This window comes from Phlebotomus papatasi, chromosome 2 (genome assembly GCF_024763615.1).
Source record: "Phlebotomus papatasi isolate M1 chromosome 2, Ppap_2.1, whole genome shotgun sequence".
Lineage (NCBI taxonomy): Eukaryota > Metazoa > Arthropoda > Insecta > Diptera > Psychodidae > Phlebotomus > Phlebotomus papatasi.
In genome coordinates this window covers 61,202,444-61,215,999 of record NC_077223.1, presented here as the reverse complement: position 1 = coordinate 61,215,999, position 13,556 = coordinate 61,202,444, and the positions used below count along the sequence as shown (strand labels likewise).

Below are 13,556 nucleotides of genomic sequence, written 5' to 3'. Positions count from 1 at the left end.
AGTGTTTTCGTGCAGAAGAAAAGTGCGGCGAATGCGCAGACTTTCCCTGCAGGAACTCTAGGAGTTGTATGAACTGTGATTGTTGAGTTGATATTTTTCGATGCAACCCAATTCCCAAGTACATAATTCTCCCACCCACACCCCCATTCTCTCTCTCTCCCCTGTAAAACTTCTCTCTTTTTTGCCGTCTTTTCAGGGAGAGGGGGGGGAGAAATGTCTGCGGGACTTTTCTCTGATTTCCACCCTCTTCAACTTTTTCCGCATGTTTCGCCATTTTCCCAGCTGAAGGAGGAAGAGTTTTGGCACAATGTAGAGTTTTCAGCACACAATGCGGCGAAAATATTGTATGGAATTGAGCCTGAAGATGAAGTCATATAAATGTCTAATTACGCTTAAATTAATTAATTTATGGCTTGATAGCTGGGCTTGAAGAGAAAACTGGTTAAATGTTTTCCAACTATACCATTATTTACTGGATGGAAAATGAACAATTTTTCCCATCTCCACCCTCTCATTCTCAACTCTATCCAACATCCTAACTGAAAGTAGCATAAAAACCACTAAGCTTTCTGTCTCCTGCGGAAATCAATTAAATGATTTTGTGCTTTTTCACCAGATTGTAGAAAAGTCCTTTCGGTAGATAACATTTCTCGATTGTTGGAAATACTATGAAGCCATCAATTGCTTCATTTTCAGGCACCTGTGATTTTTTTATTATAGACGATGTTTCTTAAAGTTCTTCCGCAAATAGTTAGGTTTATGACATTTCACATCATATTTTCAGAAAAATGACAATTATTTGACTTATCTCAATTAATACAGCTTTCATTTTATGTCTACATAAGCCAATTTAGTGGTGTAAGCAACAGTTGATGCAAGCAGAAATTCAAATGGAATTGTATAACAAAAACAATTTCTATATAGATAAATATTTGAGTTTCAGGTTATTCTACAGGAAGTTTATCTCAATAGAGGCAAAATGGCACTTGTGCAAGTGTAATAGAATAACACATTATTCAAAAAGTCCCAGGGAGGATATATAGATGGCGTCACTATTGACAAATATATATGATTTTCAAGTACCAACCTTCAAGTTTGTCATAATATGTGTCATGTGTGTCATAATTGCATGGCAAGCTGATTATTATATAATTTGAGAAATGACAAAGATTTCCATGAAGCAATTTTTGACATGTTCATAATAATGGTCTCAAAACCATGTATAAATTTTGTCACTCCTTTTTTCTTGAGAAAAGTACATAGAGCGTACGGCCTATTTGACATATGTCAACCCTCTCGACGGCTGTATCCCACCAATCCAAATTCTTTATTCCTTTCACACGCCCAGCCCCTATCATCCTAAGGCGGGTGCTCTTGTTAATTATGGCAATTAACATCAGTACTTCAATGAGTGAGCATCAGTCACCATAGATGGACAGTTCACTCTTAGGAAGTTGAAATAAGGGTAGCAGGCTCAGTTCTCCAGTTTCCCTCTACAGTAGACTCTCGCTAATTTGGCTCTTTTAAAATCGGGCTACTTTTTAATTCGGGCGACAGTTAAATTAGAAATAAGTTTGTTGACATTTTTCAAGTTTGACTCTGATTATCGAATGAAGCAAATATCCTACGATATCCTGATAACCTGGATAATCCTGCGATATCCTGATATCCTGCAAAATGTGATTTTGCATTATTAAGGTATATTCATGAAATTTACAATAAATATGCCTATGTAAACTTAATATTTGCATGCAGATGAACAAAAAATTGTTACACTTCAAAAAGTTTGACACCCGAATTTCTCTCTAATTCGGGTGACATATCGGTGCCAAATGCCCAAATTTGAGAGAGTCTACTGTATTTAATTTTATTTAGGTAATCCCCATAAGGGCTTACAATATTATTATTGCAATTACCTTGTTCGATAATAATGATCATCTGGATCATTCTACATCAGAATCAACCACTTGGTAACTATTTTAATTCACATCTTTAAACTTTAATGAAGGATCCATTAAATGAGGATTAGGGGAAGGCTTTCAGGCTTCGTAGACACTTTGGCTTCGAACATTTTACATTTTTCAAATATTCCTTTAATAAATCTGACCTATTTTTATAAGGGAATGTGCTATAGATAGATCATATACATTAAAAGGAATATGGGAAAACTAGGAAATGTTCGAAGCCAGAGTGAGTGCGAAGCCTGAAAGCCTTCCTCTAATCCTCAGTTATTCGATCCTTCATTAAAGTTTATAAATGTGAACAAAAATAGTTACCAAGTGGTTGATTCTGATTTACCATGATCCGGATAATCCTTATGAATTTGTTTCATTTGGAAGTTTTACAACTTCTTATTTCAAATTTCATAGAAAATTTTAAAGCCGAATATGCATCGAAATCCATACGTCTAGGACGAAATTTGAGTATGTTGTAGCTGACACTAAGTAAGAGCTTTCAAACGATGGATATACTAAGCTACGAGATTTTATTAACTGCAACCACTGCAACTATTAAGCCATTTACATTATCAAATTGAAAAAAAATGTTTTTCCTTTTTGCTCTAAAATTTAAATTGGGAAACTAATATCATGTGGGTCAATATTATGTTTGGAGTAGTGTTTCGTAAACTAAACACACGTATACCGTATAAGGTAATCATTATTTGGTCTCAAAATTTGAAAATTCAACTTCAAGGCTTTTCATCTGCACTGCAGAAGACCCAATGCACGTGCTGTGAATCGTTAATCTTAAGTCTGGAACGTCGGCAACTCTGCACGTGACTAATATGACATTTACACAGGGTCGCTTCTGCAGTGTCCTGGAACTGGGTCAATTTCCACACATTGATCCTCATCCCAAAAATGACCAAACAGTTCATTGTCCCCTCCAGTCGAGTGGAAATTTGTGGAAAGCCCCCGTCAATTTGTCCACAATGGAAAATTCACTCTTCGACACTAATTAATATTGCCATTTCGGCTCTCGATGGATTCCAACTGAGTGGACACAGAGAGTTTACTTTTTTCAACCCCCATTACATTTTCCTAGTTAAAATTGAACACTTTTCTCTCAAAATCCCCAAATCAATTATCACTAATGAAGAAATCCTGCGGAGAAGTTGCAAATTTCTCCTGATAAATCATCTGTCAGCAAAATCCAAAAGGTGGTTTTGTCTTTGAATTTGTGCGTCAGCAAATCTAGAGTAATTGGTAATGAATTAATCACGCAAGTCCCTGTGTTGATCTTTAGAAGGGATTATTGATTATGATAATTAAAACTGTTCCAATCCGATTGGTCTCAATTCGGACTTTTCGGGTCACTCTGTGATTTATATGCCCAAGTGGGTTCACATTGTGCCACAAAATTCACTAGTTAATTGAATATTTAATTAGCTATGTGGCTCTATATTTATTTTTCTGACAACCACCAACAATTAATTTGGCTTAAGAGAGCTTTCGCGTTTCGCAGAAAAAAAGAATAAAATAAAGCTTTTTTTTGTAAATCATACACCGACAGTCAATAACGAAACGTATTATACATTATTCTCTCAAACCAAATATTCTCAATGAGACTTGTCGCATGTTTAAACACCCCCAAAACCCACAGAGTGTTCTTTAAATATAAATAGCATTGCAGTGTTAACAATGCCGATTAATCTCACAAATTCACCTCAAAAGCACACAATTGAGAAGTGATTCCTGATCCTACACCTGAAGCATTTCATTAATGATTTATGAAGATTGGGAAAGTGGATCTGACTAATCAAATTCTCTCAATTTCTTCTCACAGATATTAACAAAGGTTCACCGATAGACTACAAGAGTGGTTCGGGCTGTTCGACGCCCACAAAAGACACCCTAAAGAGCTACGACAGGAACTGTATGGGCCCTGTGCTGCCTCCTCGCAGCGCAATGTGTGGTCCACCCTCGCATCATTATGCGGCCCCTATGAGCTTTCGCAAGGGGTTCGCTAGTAAGTGCTCATGGAAGTGCACTACCATTATCCTGGCCGTCGTCTGTGTCGGCCTTCTGTCCACACTTATCGTACTCACAGGTAAGAAACGTTCAAAAAGAAGTTAAGTGTATTAGTACTACAGTATTGTTCCACAAATTTGAAAGTGTGGGAATTTATTATTTTGAATAAAAAAAAACATTTTTAGAGATTATCAGACAGATAGTAAGGATAGTAATAGGGTAAATTAAGCTAATTCAAAACCTGCTCCAAATGGAAATTTTTAACTATTCCAAATGGAAACGTCACTGTTTTCACGATAAATACAGCACTAAATTATATTCATATATCTTCTATACCACAGTTTCATTATTTAGTTAGTTTTACTCCAAATAAAGCGAAAATCCATTCATATTCACAAATTTTAATTTGTTAATTTCTCAGAAAAATTAAAAGTGTACCTTTTCACCATCGAATATTTCATCGATCGACCATGTTTTCCAATAAAAAACACAAAATGGTGACTGTTTTTTATTCGTTTTGTTTACCATTTATGTCATATTTCTGGCTAATTTTAGTCAAATTAAGTGCTAATCCTCATTGTTAACGGTACGTGAAGTTTTCAAATGAAATAATTACCTATTTCGTGAACAAAAAGGGTTTCTCTGAAGTGACTGCAAATGCTTCAATAGGAAACCTCGGAGATATGATTTTTTTGGAGAGATTTTCTTATTGTTGTAGATGGGAAAGGAGAAAAGACCAGGAATAAGAACAAATCCTGCACTCAAGAGCAACTCAACAAGGCTTTGGAAATCTGTCGTCGCGGTTTCACTTACACTGTTTGTCTCCAATTAGAAACTTTCCCTTGTCTCCATTTGGATCAATTCATTTCCAATAGAAGCATTTTACATTCACGTATTTTTCTTGTATTTAAGAAGTTTTCAAATTATATTTAAAGAATTTTCACTAAACAGTAACATTATAGAAGAGTCAAGGAGAAAATTTATGTAATTATCTTCAGAAAAAAATATGAAGTTAATGTGTTGCATCTTCTGTCAACGTTAAAGCGTCTGGAAATGGTTTTGAATTAGGACATTTATCCTATATCTTCCTTCTGGAGGCAGCCAAAATCCCGAAAAGGCCAAAATCCCGAATGTTCAACATCCTGAAAGGGATGAAATTATATGGAAGATAATGTGTAGAATAATTTCCCAAGACACAAAAAATTTCGCAAAAAATTTTGACCCATTCGGGATTTTAACTTTCGGAATTTTGAGTTTCGGATTTTTGACCGGAGTCCCTTCTGCAGTGTTTCTTATAGCTCTTCCGGCTATTATATATTTTCCGACACTGAACCTCATTGCCTTTGTTGCCATTTCCAGGGATTTTCCTTACTCTAGTTCGGAACCTCATGTCTTTTATGTCACTCTGCCTGTGTTTTCTCGCAAATTTTCCTTCTGACGTAGGTATTTCTTTTTTTATTTTCAACGGCAACATTGAGGAAACAACAAAGTAAAATGGATTGTATTTACAAATAGGATCTGAGGAACATGACTTTTCCTCACATAAAGCTATGAAAGAACGAACATTTTGAATTCAACTGTCATTGAACAAGAAGAAACATATTTTTAATAAATAATTGAAACTCCAAAATTGAGGTTATACCAAAAATTCTTCTATTATACTTTATCCACTCTTTGTCGTAAATATAAATATTTATCATAAATCTTATTAAATTTAACCGAAAATGTCCAATTTGTGCATTAACTTGGTTTTCGATTCCCAAAAAATTATTATTTTACTATTTTTGGGCAACTTACATCTTACGATTTCCGTTTTATTTATATAAGGGGTGGCAAAGCATCTCAGACTTTGCGAGGTGCTCGAACTCGTGACTTAGATGGTATACCTCAAAAATACTTTCGAATCATTTACCGTTTACCGGTTCTCAACCGATTTGATCCGATTCATAAATCACTCAAAACATTGCCCAAAATAACTTAGGACAGAAGTAATTGAACTTCGGATAAAAATTAGTTATCGATTATGAACCGGTTCAGAACCGATTGAAATCGGTTCAGTTTTGCCGGAAATTCATAATTTAATCATAAGTTTTTTTTAGTGAAAAGATATTCCATGTAGCCATTTTGAAGTGCCGTTGTCGTCGTGGTAGGTTTGCCAGACCTGATGTCACTCCAGAACCTCTTTTGTTACTCTGGTGCCCTCCGACCTCAGGACCAGCGGTTGAAGGAACAGCTTGCCCATTGTCTTGCATGCATTGAGACATGAGTTTTGAGATGGTCCGCGATTTAGTATTCACTAAGGACTTCTCGTAGACACAATGATACCGATACGTGCATGTAGCTATTTCCAAACAAACCAGCCAGTTCTAAAACCAACTACAGCCATTCCCTATCCGCAACCTGGGACACGTCCAATGGATACCCCAACCACATGGGGGTTACCCATAAATTTTTTAGTGAAAGATTCCCCAGAAAAGCTACGTAAGCCATTGTGAGGAGACCTCGACCTCGAGGCAGACCTAGAACAAGGTGGCTGAATCAAATTCAGGATCTTGCGTGGGAGCGTCTTGGGATCGAATCCGAACATCTTCCTGAAGTGGCGGAGACTCCAATAGGAATAAGCGGTTGAAAATGATTATGATGATGGTTTTTTAGTGTTTAAGTATTTCAGAAAACGCGATAGTATGAGCCTAAATTTCTATTAATCAATTCATGTGTATTTTAGCTAAGAGTCTTTACAGACCTGAGGATTAGCCGAAAGACGGCTTAGTGTAATTATATTCGAAATAATGGTTAAACCACATTTCCATCATTTTCCATTAAGCCGTTTGTAGAGACAAACACATTTTTTAAGTCTGCCAAAGACATAATTTTCTGAGTTGATATATTTATATCGATTTTTTAGGTTAGACCCATCATAACCTCACATTTTATAATGTAATTTCAAATATTCAAAATAAGAGAGAAATTTACTAGCACAATATTTCCTATTTGAAATAGAATTTGCTAATCAAATTTCACAGGTTATGCAAAAAAATTATGTTAGACTTTTACGCAAGTCCCTCTTTCGATGTTTTGTTATAAAATATCGTCATCATTACGGGATTCGCGAGGTCCAGTCCGTCCAGTCCAGGGTCATTGGCTAATAAAACACTTGTCTTATAAAAATTTTTTTTTCTCTTTTAACCTAATTTGCAGTATGTAGAATTTAACTTAGAAAAAGAGCATGGATTTCTATGTCAATTACTGATATTTGCATTATCATCTTAAAAGCTTGCCTAATTCTCTCACAGACATTAATTTACCAACCAATTCAATATCAAATTTAATAAAATAAACCACTCTACGTCTTTTATCAACGGAAAAGAGTCATGGAAATCGATAAATAGCTTCAAGCTAAGGGGTTTACCTAGTCTGCGTGGAAAGAAAATTTCCACCAATTAAATTTTTAAATTTGCACCGGACATAAAAAAGGCAAGTTGCAGCAAACTTCCGCTGTAAATTTTGCCCTGAACAACCGAAAATTTATCTGCAGGGAATCGGGGATAGAGTTGAACTTTCAAGGGGAGAAACGGGTGGTTGTTCCCCATTCTCGCTTTAGGAGAATTCCCAGTAGAGTGATTCTGATAAATTTCCATATTGCACGACGAAGGCCCTTAAATATGCGCCAGTTGAGCAACTTTAAATGCTCGATGGAAACCCAGGACGAATGCAAATGCACCGAAATTTCCACCCCAGGTACAATATAGGACGTGAAAAGTTGGCACCAATACAAAATTCACACTCAACAAAAATTGCATCCCTCCCTCCCAGGCCTGTGTGTCCTCGTTCTGCTTTTCCAGCAACCACCCCAGTAGTGTTTCTCTGGCATTCTGTGCCAGAATCCATAGCAAGAGAAAGTCATTGAGTGCAAGTCAAACACCGTGAGCTCCAATGCTTCCTCCACATTCTGTCAATATCTCAGTGATTTCTCCTAGTGTTGCCTCCATAGAATTTCAGATTATTGTCAATTTTGTAGAGGGAATTCTAAGCACAAATATTGGCACATATCGACAAATTTAGTCTTATTGAATTCTTCCATCTGTGATTTTCTCCATACTACACTCTGAAATGTTCAAGAGGAAATATTTGCGAAATAATTGAAATATTCACAGCTTCAGCACCAAATTAGCACACATCTTGAATGAACTGCTAGGTATTGAGAAAGATTAATGCCATTTTGTTCAACTGAAGACAGAACGTGACAATCCCTTAGGATACTAACGCTATGGATGGGAAGTCCTCATGGGAGTTGGGACGTGCTTCCGTTTCTCACAGTGCACTTCAGCATTAATTGATCATGATGAATAGTATCAAAATGAATTTGTCACAATATATAGATAAAATAAGAAATATTTCCAACTCAACAGTTACATAAATTGTATGAAAAAAAAACTTAAAGAATATGATCTAAATAACATAACTTAGAAAACTTAAATTAAATTTTGTTTTTGTTTTCCTTCCAGCGTCCAACGTTCTAAGTTGGTCATATCAGAGTTGTCAGCAATGCACAGTGGTTGTGGATGAAAATCCTGAGATAAGTGTTGCCAAGAGCATTGTCTCAGATACAAATCGTTCAAGTGCAGGTCGTACCAAACCCATCACGTCAGTAATGGCTCCTAGCAACGACGCTGCCAGTTCCTCAGCATCTACAGCAATTTCGGCTGCTGGTGCAACTGGAGGTAATGTTCGGAGACGCTCAAAGCGTGTCCGGCGTGATTTGCATGAATCTTCTGTTGCTCCTTTTGATGTTTCTGGTGCTGGTTTAGATGTAGACTTTGTGCATGATTACACAACTGACACTTTAAGTCTGGGAACTGAGGCAGAGACCTCAGGGGGTTGGGTTTTTGAAACAGAAGAACCAACAACAGAGGAAACTTTGCAGAATGATGATCCGCTGAGATATGATGTTGAACCAGAATTCGATATCAATTTGATAGACGATGGCAATGAAACAACCAAAACCTCTGCAGAAGAATCTGAAAGAATGATTTACCACGAAGAAATGGACAACGTAGTAATCCATACTCTTTCAACCGATGGTAGACTACTCCAAGATACAACTCCTGTTTACGAAACTGTAGATTCTCTAACAAATCAGACACAAAATTCCTCCAAAATTAATCATGGTTCCCAGAGGATCTTAGTTAATGTATCAATTGGAACAGATACAGGAAGTGGAACACAAAATCACGCAATTTATATGCTGCACGTATCAGTTCCAGCAGGAACAGATTTCACCTCAGGAGGTTCTACCTCTGATTCCAATCCCACTTCTGACAATATTGATGATGACGACGTGTGTCCACCAAAATTTCCACCAGCTCCTCCTTGTCCATGCCAATGTTCAGAACAACAACAAGGTTCCCTAAATGAATCCCAGGATATTCTAGGGTCAGCTGAAGAAGAAATAGAAGACACCACTGAACTAGAACAAATGACGACTGACAGAAGCGCCACGGAATACACAGAAAACACGACAGAAAATTTAACAACTGTCATCACTGACAGAGATGTTTTCAAAAATGAAGTAAAATGTCCGGAAAATATTCCGATTCTGATTTTGGAAGGTAACAGGGCTGGACAAAATACTATCACCACAGCTGCGGGGTGTTTAACTAGCGAAATATAGTAATATACAACAAAGTGAAAAATTAAAGTCACTTCATGATGATGACTCACATATTTCTGTAATGTAAATTTTCAAACACAAATGATAAATTTCTAAATTCCTATGCAAAAAATTCGCCTAGTTATCCACCCCAAGTGTCCCGAAATACAGACAAAGCTACCATATGAATCATCGACAAAATGCAACTAACATTTTGTGGAGAGCAATTAATTTTCACGATGCATGGAGTGACAAGCAATAAAATATGCTTTCTCATTGTGCACATTTTATAGCCCCCCAACATTAACACACAATTATTCTGTTGATTTTTGCACTAAAATGCTATTAATGTGCTCCCGCCATATCCATGGGAATCCTCCATTCAGAGGCATTTTTATTATTAATAAAGTCACAGTGACAAATTCAGAGGGATTTTGCCATAAAGCATCCGCAGTCTTTTATGTTCTCGAAACGAGTTGCTTTGAATACATCTCCAACCAAAATATTGCCAAGGAAATTGAGGGAGAATCTCATCAGAAAGGGTTTTAATTTCCTCTCGCTTTTCATGTTGTACATTCACAAATGGTTTCTGAGGGATAGTTGCGACTTTTTTTTCCATTTTTTTGAAACAAGTTTATTGGTATGAATGGGTATTCTCTTGAATTCATCAATTTTTAGAGGGATAGTCTTAAAATGATTTTGATTGCAGTGCATGTATAACTTAACTAACCTCTTTCATTAAAAAACTAATTTCCAATTTAACCAAACCAATATGTATTTAATTTGTGTTAAAATTTTACATAGGAGCCCGTACTTTTCCCGCAAGAGGCTTCCCACCAGATGGTACGACCTTCTCCCAAATATCTTTGGGACAGAAGCTATCCAAATCCATCGATCCGTATGGCTACTGGAATATGCAATTCTACCAATCTGAACCGGCTTACGTTAAGTTTGACTACAACATCCCTCGAGGGGCCTCTATCGGCGTTTACGCACGACGAAATGCTCTGCCAACGCACACGCAATACCACTTCAAAGAAGTCTTAAGTGGATTCAATGCACGCACAACGCGAGCAGCTCACGTAAGTTATAGATCTTCTACTTTTCAATTCAATAAATTTTCAAACGTAAATGATTATTTTTAACGAACAGCCTTCGGTGAGTCGTGAAGTTACCCGATACATGGAACCGGGTCACTGGTTTGTGTCATTGTACAATGATGATGGGGATGAGCAAGAAATCACATTCTATGCTGCTGTTGCTGAGGATATGACTCAGAATTGTCCAAATGGATGTTCGGGAAATGGACAGTGTCTACTAGGACATTGTCAGTGCAATCCTGGATTCGGAGGAGATGATTGTAGTGACAGTAAGTGTGCGATTTTATGTCTTATCATTAAGCTTTAATTTTCCTTAGAAAAAATGTTCCTAAAAACTTAACGAAAAACGCAAGTGTCATGTTAGAACTTGACTTTAAGATGATTGTGTCATCTTACAATTTGACTTTCGTTCACTTTCACCAAATTTACAGAAACAAAAACTAACGCCGAAATGTCAATAAGAGATTCAAAGATGAAGTAAAAGATATCAATGTAATAATAAATTTAACGAACCACAGCATTATCTATATATGAAGTTGAACAAGAAACTTAAAATAATAATTTTATTTAATTGGTATTTTGTATATATTTTGATCATATCTTGTTTGACAGATCAAAATATCAATATATTAAATTAAAAAAAAAAGAAAAATAACCGAGCAAGATTAAAAACAAAGTATTGGAATTTTATTATGTTATTTAACGAAAAATAGTTTTTACTCAACTCTCCAAAATCCAGCTGTCCGGTATCTGGATGACAGCTGTCACATATTCGATAAATTCAAAAAAAATCCCCACCACAGATTGGTATGCAGTATTTAGTGCCTGATAATAAAAAAAAAGTAAAACTAGAACAAAATTTTTATTTTTTTATGTTATTTTTTTAAATTTAAATTAAAAAATGACAGATTCAACGAAAGAAACAATATCATTCAAATTAAAAGTTAATGACATTTAAGCTATTTTAACCAAATTCACAATAATTTATTCTGACTGCTCTGACATTTTATTTCCAAAAATAAGAAAAAAAAAACTAATTTGTATATTCATCAATCACTCAAAAAAAAACTTAGAAAAATAAAATGGGACAAATTAGTGAAAATCGCACGGAAGTGTCTGAAAGAATTGCTTGAATTTTCTTCATAAAAGTTCCATTTCCTTGTCTAATTGAATATTGGAGAGTAGAAGACAAGGATGGGGGAGGAAAGAATGCATTAATAAAGGATAATAGCTGTGGATTTCATCCGGCGAGTGCGAAGAAAAAGCTAAAGAATCTTCACTAAAGAATGTTTGACTTGGCGAAGTGCGCGAAGAAGCATTAAAAGCACTTTTTGCCATTGAGCTTTTAGCGGCAATATTTACCGAGTAAACTTTTGCAAGAAAAACAATTTTTGCATTGGACATTTTATTAAATTTCTCCTCAACATTGATGCTAGGGGATTTATACAAGAAGTACGAGCTTCTCTAGTAAACCATTCTTGTACAAAAGAGCGGTTTGTGGAGAGAAAGTTTGCGAAAAATTTCCTCAATGTTCTTGAGGACAGAGAAAAAACAAATCAATCTGAAGGGAGAAAATCTAAAGTTTTTGCAGAAGAAGTAAGAAGAATTTTTACAGAATATTTAGAAATTATTTGCACATTGATAGAATTGAGGGATGAACAGAGGTGGTAAAACGTACCAGCTCTACGAAACGCTCGAACTCGTGAATTCAAATTTACGTTTTTGATGACGAAAAAGAAAATCGTCATCAAGGGGTAACTCATATTGAGAAACCCTTGTAAATTATTCGAGGAACACTTCACTAAACCCAAGAATTATATCAGGAAGTACGGGAAATCTGAAAATAAAATTGCATCACGAAGTACAAAACATCCAAAAATCCCATCACGAAACCCGAGAAATTCTAAAATTGCATCGCGAAGCACGAAAAATCAGAAAATTGCGTAGGGGGAAGTGGGGCACCTTTGAAAGTGAAGCTCCTTTGAAATTTGTCACCGACTTTTAAATAAAATTGAGCCTTATCGTGATATAATTTAGCTGCGCAAACAGATTACAAATCTAAATTGCATTATGATATGGCTCAATTCCACTTAAATATAGGAGAAAAATCCCAATGTCAAAGCTGCCCCACTTCCCCCTACCAGAAAATTTAGAAAACCAGAAACTTATGTGGTCAGTAAAAATGGAAATAAGTTACCCCTTGCTCCACATGCAAAAACCTTTTTTATCGATTGTTTTAAAAGAATCTAATGCATACCCTTTTAACAGCTTCAAAATGATAAAATGATTCATCGGTTTTATCAAAGAAGTATATATAAAAACAGAAAAAAACATCAAAGGAACGTGTGTTCAGGAAGTTTCACATGGAGTTCCCTCAATTCAAATGATCTCCCATCCATCACCTGTCGAAAAATATATATCAAAAGACCCCCCTAAATAACCCTTAATCAAATGATGCAAGAATTCCTTCGAAATCTCTTCAATCTCTGTGACTGTTAAATGCCTCCCCGGGACATTAATTGCCTCTCGATTTCAACCATGGCGAATGGATTGGACTCAAATACTTCTCTTAAAACCATTTGCAGGTGTTTGTCCGGTGCTCTGCTCCCAGCGTGGTGAGTACATCAATGGCGAGTGTCAATGCAATCCTGGTTGGAAGGGCAAAGAATGCTCCCTTCGGCATGATGAATGTGAAATTCCCGACTGCAATGGACATGGACACTGCGTGAGTGGAAAGTGCCAATGCGTGCGTGGATACAAGGGAAAGTTCTGCGAAGAAGGTACATTCAGCTTTTATTAAGTTTTTTCCATTTTGAAAAATTCCTCAACTTTTCG

General features: G+C 36.1%; 1 protein-coding gene across 1 annotated transcript in view; it reads left to right on the top strand.

The window, feature by feature from the left end:
* The window catches only part of LOC129801990 (teneurin-m), a 72,888-nt gene that overhangs the window by 44,785 nt on the left and 14,547 nt on the right, over positions 1–13,556 (top strand). The window contains exons 3-7 of the mRNA XM_055847518.1: positions 3,787–4,050; positions 8,477–8,692; positions 10,426–10,703; positions 10,774–10,990; positions 13,307–13,501. Of these exons, the coding sequence (XP_055703493.1) occupies positions 3,787–4,050; positions 8,477–8,692; positions 10,426–10,703; positions 10,774–10,990; positions 13,307–13,501 (1,170 nt within the window). The remainder of the gene's footprint in view (positions 1–3,786; positions 4,051–8,476; positions 8,693–10,425; positions 10,704–10,773; positions 10,991–13,306; positions 13,502–13,556) is intronic.